Here is a 7,067-nt window from a genome sequence, read left to right as displayed (position 1 = left end):
GGTCTCTGCCCCGCCCCCTTGCTCGGGCTCTGCGGCGGCCCTCGCGCCCCCTAGTGTGAGCGACTCCCTCTTTGGGTGCCCAAGCTGGTAAGGATGATTCTGCGCCGGCCGGAGGCCTCAACACAGAGGGCCCTCAGCCCATTTTACAGATGAAGACAACTAAGAGCCAGAGAGGACAAGTTCGGCTACCTTGAAATGGCACAGCTGAGCTGGGATGGAAACCCAAGTCTCCTGATTCCCAGTCTGAAGCTCTTTCCAGTAGAGTGTTTGGAATCAAGAATGTGGATGTGGAGAAACCAGGTCTACCCAACAAAACAGCTTTGGGGGCCAGGGGTAAGCGAGTGAGGGTGGACTTTTCTTAGAATCATCCAGCTCAGATAAACCACTTCTCTGCACCACTGAGTAAACTGACACTCACTAAATAATCTCTAGGTCAAAGATGGGAAGGATCCAGGGGCAGATCCTTAGCCAGGCCAAATAGATATATAAATGAACCCAGCACATCAGATCTTCAATTTTTCAAGACAATCTAAAATGTTAGATAGTTTAGGTGAAATTTCCCATTTTTTAAAATGTTGGGAACATTTAAAAAGTCTAAAAATGCCATGTAGGCCAAAGGAAACGCATCTGTGGACTGGATTTGCTTTGCAGCCTCCTCTTTTCTTATAGAAGAGAGCACTGGATAAGGAGTTAGAACAGCAGATTGGTTTCTGGCAGCTGCTAGCTGGCTGAGGTGCCTTAACCACTTCCCCTCACTGGGCTTGGGAGGAGGTTGGGGTCCTCCGTGTGATAAAGGTCAGCCACATGATCTGGTCCCTGAGGTCCCTCCCATCTGATTCTCTTATGCTGGGTCTTGGCAAGTGTCATTTCCTTAGATTAGATTTAGGTCATGGGAAAATTGTCCAAATGACCAGGAAGGGACAGGGATGGGGCCCAGGAAATGGATCATGATGCCTTCATCAAGGACAAAGTTCAACCCAGCTGCTTCTGGTCCCAGCAGTCAAATAAGCAAAGGTGAGGGCAATGCTCTTTCTGCCCTGACCACATAGTCCAAACCAGATGCAGGTCAGATTTTTCTCCTCTGGGTGTGGCAGGTGGCTCCTGATGTCCTGTGCGTGTATAAAGTGCTGGGAGGGCAGTGTAGGCAATGCGCCTGATTTCTGTTAATTCCTGGGAACACTCTTCAGCAGTTGGCTTTACAGTTTCTAAGGAAATCTCTGCTATGATTATAGTAACTGCAAAATTATGTGTTGAATTAAAGTGACAGAGATCCAGGGAACTCTTCTGCTATCTCATGGCTAGCAAAAGTGGGGTGGTGGATTTTATTCACCCTCCACATGGAAAGAAGTTACACTGTATTTTCCCAGACACTTCTGTCTCACAGCAAGTCACTCGTCTGTCTCTTCTGCCTCTTCACTCTCTCATTCCATTTCTTTCCCACCTTCAGCCTCATGGTCTTCACCAGCAGGGAGTGGGGTATAACCAACTCCCCTAAGTCCCCCGTAAGGAAGTTCAGACTAACACTGAGAAATGCAAGTTGAAATGTAAAGGAAGAGCATAGCAGTCTGTGGAAATTATATACCCGAGATATCTTTTCAATATGCACCCAAAGAACATTTCAAAATCACTTGTGAACTTGAGAGGGGACTTCTGGAGGGCAGAAAAGAAGACCTACTGTATTTCTAACATCTGTCACCTGTCCACAGTTTTTGTGACCATGGCTTGCTCAGTCCTTGAGGTCGGATCCTGATGACTGGCTCAAAGTCAACTCTCTGGGCCTATAGAAAAGAGAAACTAGACCATCTTAAGGTTCAGGATCTGCCATCCCGAGAGAACTGCCAGACCTTCTCAGTGTCACTTGCTCCAAACTTAGCCAGTCTTTGGCCTCTAGTCTCTTCCCTCCCTGAATCGTCCCACATAAGATGGACTGATTAATCTTCCCAAGTTGTTTCTATCACTTCTCTACTCAAAAACCTTCAATAGCTCCCTATTGTTGGCTGGCTACTGTGTTGGACAGTGCAGTTAGAGAACATCTCCATCATGGGAGAACATTCTATTGGACAGTACTGAGTGTTGTTTTAGACAATAATCAGTAAGGGCTACTAACGTCACAAAGAGGGACCGCCAGACATTATGTGCCTCCTGGTATGATGCAACAAGAAGTATACACTACCACTTGTGATATAGTCTTACCAAAAAAAAAAAGAAAACAACAACAATGAAAAAATCAAGCCTGAATCTGGTCAGGCCTCTAGATCTAACCACCAATTCACAGAAAATATAAGAGTAAGAGGAACTTGTTAACACCACAGTAATGCAAACAGTAAAACTGAAGCTGTTGGAAATGCAGCAGGACAAATGAACTGGTGTCTTTAACAGATAAACTGCAAAGAAAAGAGAGGAAAGTGGAACCTAGGGATGTAATTGAGACTTGAGACATCTAATAGCAATTCAATTCAAACTATATAGGCTCTCTGCTCTTCCTGTTTGATAGATGGAGCCGTGTCCTCCTGTGCAGTGCCAGCAGTGACCCTGAGACATGATAGTGAAGGTTGGAGTGAACGGATTTAGCAGTATTGGGCACCTGGTCACCAGGACTGCTTTTAACTCTGGCAAAGTGGATATTGTCGCCATCAATGACCCCTTCATTGACCTCAATTACATGGTCTACATGTTCCAGTATGATTCCATCCATGGCAAGTTCAAAGGCTTAGTCAAGGTTGAGAATGGGAAGCTTGCCGCCAATGGAAAGCCCGTCATCGTCTTCCAGGAGTGAGATCCCACCAACATCAAATGGGGGCAATGCTAGTGCAGAATATGTTGTGGAGTCCACTAGTATCTTCACTACCTTGGAGAAGGCTGGGGCTCACTTGAAGAGTGGAGCCAAGCGAGTCATCATTTCTGCCCCTTCTGCGGATGCCCCCATGTTTGTGATGGGTGTGAACCATGAGAAGTATGACAACTCCCTCAAGATTGTCAGTAATGTCTCCTGCACCACCAACTGCTTGGCCCCCCTGGCCAAAGTCATCCATGACAACTTTGGCATCGTGGAAGGACTCATGACCACAGTCCACACCATCACTATCACCCAGAAGACTGTGCATGGCCCTTCTGGGAAGCTGTGGTGTTGGCCGAGGGGCTGCCCAGAACATCATCCCTGCTTCTACCAGCGCTGCCAAGGCTGTGGGGAAGGGTACCCTTGAGGTGAATGAGAAGCTTACTGGCATGGCCTTCCGTGTCCCTACCCCCAACCTGTCAGTTGTGGATCTGACCTGCTGCCTGGGAAAAGCTGCCAAATATGACATCAAGAAAGTGGTGAAGCAGGTGTCAGAGAGTCCCCTCAAGAGCATCCTGGACTATACTGAAGACCAGGTTGTTTCCTGAGACTTTGAAAAGTGATACACACTCTTCCACCTTCGATGCTGGGGCTGGCATTGCCCTCAATGACCACTTTGTCAAGCTCATTTCCTGGTATGACAATGAATTTGGCTACAGCAACAGGGTGGTAGACCTTATGGTCCACATGGTCTCCAAGGAATGAGTCCCCTGGACCACCAACCTCAGTGCGAAGAAGAGGCCCTCAGCTTCTGGGGAATTCTTGCCCCAAATCGATCCCCCAACACATTGAGAATCTCCTGACCTCCTGTTTCCATCCCAGACCCCATGAAGAAGGGGAGGGGCTTAGGGAGCCCTACTGTGTCATGCACCATCAATAAAGTTCACTGTACTCAGCCAAAAAAAAAAAAAGTTGAGACAACTAGGAAAATTTAAACAATTGGATCTATGATATTAAAAAATTATTTAAGGTAACAAAAGGCATTTTGGTTGTTTTAAAAATATCCTTCATGTGTATTGAAATACTTAATAGATGACAAAACTAGAATTTGCCTCAAAACAGACCAGTAGGGGATGAGAGAAGTGAGAGTAGAGATGAAACAGGACTAGACCTGTGCTCATGATTATTGGGGTTGGGTGATTAGTCCATGGAGGTTTTATTGTCCTACTTCTGTATTTTGTTTTCCACTGAAAACAAAAATTGTTTTTCTTATTGGGCTTTTGAGTTCTTGGAGTTCTCTTTACCTTTGCATTTTCTACTTTATCTTGGCACTAATCAACTTGATAATTATTAGGTCAAAGTGTAAGAGGGAAAAAAGAGCTCCTTTCAGAGGGATGACCTGTGACTCTTGTGTGCTGGGGAGCCTGTGGCTGGGCCAGGTTTGTAACTTCACTATCTTCTATCTCCACTCTGCTTCTGAGGAAATTCACAAAGCAGCACACTCCTGCAGGGAAATCACTTGCCCTGTCACAGAACATGCAGAGATGCTGACAGTGAATAACTTGTGATTGTCTTCAAGGTTCTGATCAAGCTAAGCTCCACTGTGGCAGCCTGCAAGCTTAGAAATTCCACATACCTGTAAGGACTGGGGCTGCCTGTCAGACAGGTCACACCTTGGGTAGGAATATATATAAAGCCAGGCCTCTAGCCTACACTTCTCATATCTAAGTATCAATGGCTATTTGAAGACTTTCATCCTCATTTTGACATTCTCAAGGACATACAAGCGCTTCCCAGAGGCCAGACCAGTATGACTACTGCCAACCCAACCTTGACCCATGACACAATCAAGAAGTCCACAGCTCGTGGTAATGTAAAACCATTTAATTCTAAATCGAATCACTTTCACAACAGTGAAAATTAGTGACCGGTCAAGGTGTGCCACTGTACATAGTATCATTTTCTGACTGTAGTTGAGACCTGGTCCTAAACCACAAAAGTGGCAGGAAGATGATGGAGGCCAAGAACAGAGAAAACACACATAAAAGAAAGGAAAACTGCCTTGGCAGAGGGGCAAGGTGATGAGCCTGCAAAGGGTTGGTAGGAAGGGGGCTCCCTGTCGAGGCTGGGCCAGCAGTCCCACGTTGGCTCTCTTGCCCCAGCTCCTGGCAGAGGATGAGTAGGGATCTGTGAGTTTCAAAATCAAAGGGCATATAGCCAACATGGTGTTAACAGCTTTCTGGGATACCTTTGCTGGTAGAGCTCTCCTGGGCTCACTCCATTTCATTAGAGTTCAAGTGAACCCTTCCTTCTTTAACCTGTCAGAAACCCATTTCTGTTGGGTCCATCTCATTGAAGTCCTCTCTTCTACCACTAGGTGGAGCCACTGCACTGAGGCAGTCTCCTGATCTTTCCAGTTGAGCAACTCCAGAGGCCCCTCAGACTTTGGGGATTTCCAGGTGATAAAAAGAGCACTCTTGAGTGGGTGCCCCTAAGGATGTTTAAAATCCATCAGGTATACTGTACAGCTGGTGGCTTATTCCTACCAAATGGATTCGGCAAACGAACCACATATTCAATACTTGTATTTTGTCTGTTTAAACACTGAACTCTGGCATTGACAGGTACAAGGGGGAAAGGATGGAGACTGTGGAGAGGGGAGCAAGGCTTCTCTCATCTTGGACAAGGTCTTAGTTTCCACACACTATGCAGAACCGTATCTGGAAAAAGACAGTAGGTAGGACTTTCTACCACTTGTTGGCTATTGCTGGGGGTAAGCCAGGAACAGAGTGGACTGGTGTGAAACGACAGAAGCCCCCAGAGAAGTCCATCTCCTCCTACCCTCAGGGTTACCCGGAAGAGGCTGGATTTCTAGAAAGAGGCCTGACTGATAGAGCGAGATCCGTTCCATCAAGTGAACTGTTCTCCTGCCTGGCACCGCACTCCTTCAATCAAATTCAGAGGAAGAATCTAGTGAAGTCAAAAAACAAATCAAGGGCTTGGGAAGAATGATTTCACAGAAGACCTTATCATATCACCGTGCTGAGGCTCCCCAGGCCCGCCAAGGGTTGCCTGCTCTAGTGTTAACATGTACACAAAGAGTTTTCAGGGGAGTCCATCAAGCTACATCAAAATTAGGGTCTTCCTTCCTCCCTGCCTCTTCATTGAGGACAAATTGGCTTCTGAGGAGGGTGGTCTTCAACATGCAGCTGGGCTGATTTGACAAAGCCCCCAGATTCCTTTTGGCAGGTCTGGGAGAAGATGCACACAGAACTTCTGCAGCTTTGGGACGTGGCTGCTTGTGCGGTTGTTTCTGCATCAGAGCTCTGAATCCTACCAGAGTCCCAAATGCAGGTCTTTCCTCACACGCAGCAGTCAACCCTGGCTTCAGCAGTAGTCTATGTAGGCTGTGTGCCCTCTGGCAGAGAGGCAGATGTGAGTAGTTTTGTGGGGAAAGCTGATGGAAAATCTGTGAGTGAAGCCATATGTCTCCAGGGATGATCTATGCCAGGAAACTAGGAAGTCACTCAAGCCACTCTCTGGGACCAAAGACACTCGTACAGCCTGGAGCCAATAAAAGATTTTTGGGTCTCTGGTGAATTCATGAAGCGACTCCAGCTTCAGCTACTGCAATTATGATCTTTATAGGACAGCAATTTCTTGCATCTCTGCTGAGGAGGAAATAGGACAGAGCAGCGTTGAGATCTTGAAGGGGAACCTCTCTGTATGAGGAGTACCACAGACTTCAGAGGCCACTTACCAAGGGGTATTTAAAGAGAAGAAAGTAAGTTTCCATAAGTACCATTTGATTCATCCCTTTGTTCCTATATAGCTCAGGTTAAACTGTACTGATATGACAGTTTCTCTCTTCCTGCCTCTTCCCTGTGCATAGTCAGGACGTGCTGAGTTGGCTAGATAGGATTTCATGGTGTAACCATGAGACACGGCTCAATGCCAAGGCCTGAGGTTATAGCAGGGTGTTTGTAGCAGTGGCCAAAATCCAGGGTCCTCGACAGCTGGTCTTGAGTCCCAAAGCTCTGAGGGAGAAGCAAGACTCCTTGATGTGTTACTGACCCCACTGATTCCAGGGATTAGCCAGGAAGCCAAACATCAAGAGTGAGGGTGGCATGTCACCAGTCCAGAGTCCCTGCCATGGATGTAGGCCGGGAGCCCAGCATTAGGCAATCAGGAGCCAGAACATGATCACCAGGGCCACAAACAGGAAGAGGCGTGACAGGAACTGTTCATCCACGTACTGAGGTGTTCCAGGGACAGCTGGAGAGACAAGGAG

At 47.0% G+C, this 7,067-nt stretch overlaps 1 protein-coding gene and 1 pseudogene across 1 annotated transcript in view; one reads left to right on the top strand and one right to left on the bottom strand.

Annotated features, from left to right (window-relative positions):
- Positions 1 to 2,523: 2,523 nt before the first annotated feature.
- Positions 2,524 to 3,556, top strand: LOC102895800 (annotated as a pseudogene).
- A 1,083-nt stretch (positions 3,557 to 4,639) lies between these two features.
- Positions 4,640 to 7,067, bottom strand: part of RNF185 (ring finger protein 185) — a 29,198-nt gene continuing 26,770 nt past the window's right edge. The window contains exon 7 of the mRNA XM_006904930.3: positions 4,640 to 7,051. Coding sequence (XP_006904992.1) covers positions 6,954 to 7,051 — 98 coding nt within the window. The 3' untranslated portion in view covers positions 4,640 to 6,953. The remainder of the gene's footprint in view (positions 7,052 to 7,067) is intronic.

Source organism: Pteropus alecto, unplaced genomic scaffold (genome assembly GCF_000325575.1).
Source record: "Pteropus alecto unplaced genomic scaffold, ASM32557v1 scaffold190, whole genome shotgun sequence".
NCBI lineage: Eukaryota > Metazoa > Chordata > Mammalia > Chiroptera > Pteropodidae > Pteropus > Pteropus alecto.
Note: the sequence above shows the minus strand (reverse complement) of the source record. Positions and strands in the feature narration are given on the sequence as shown.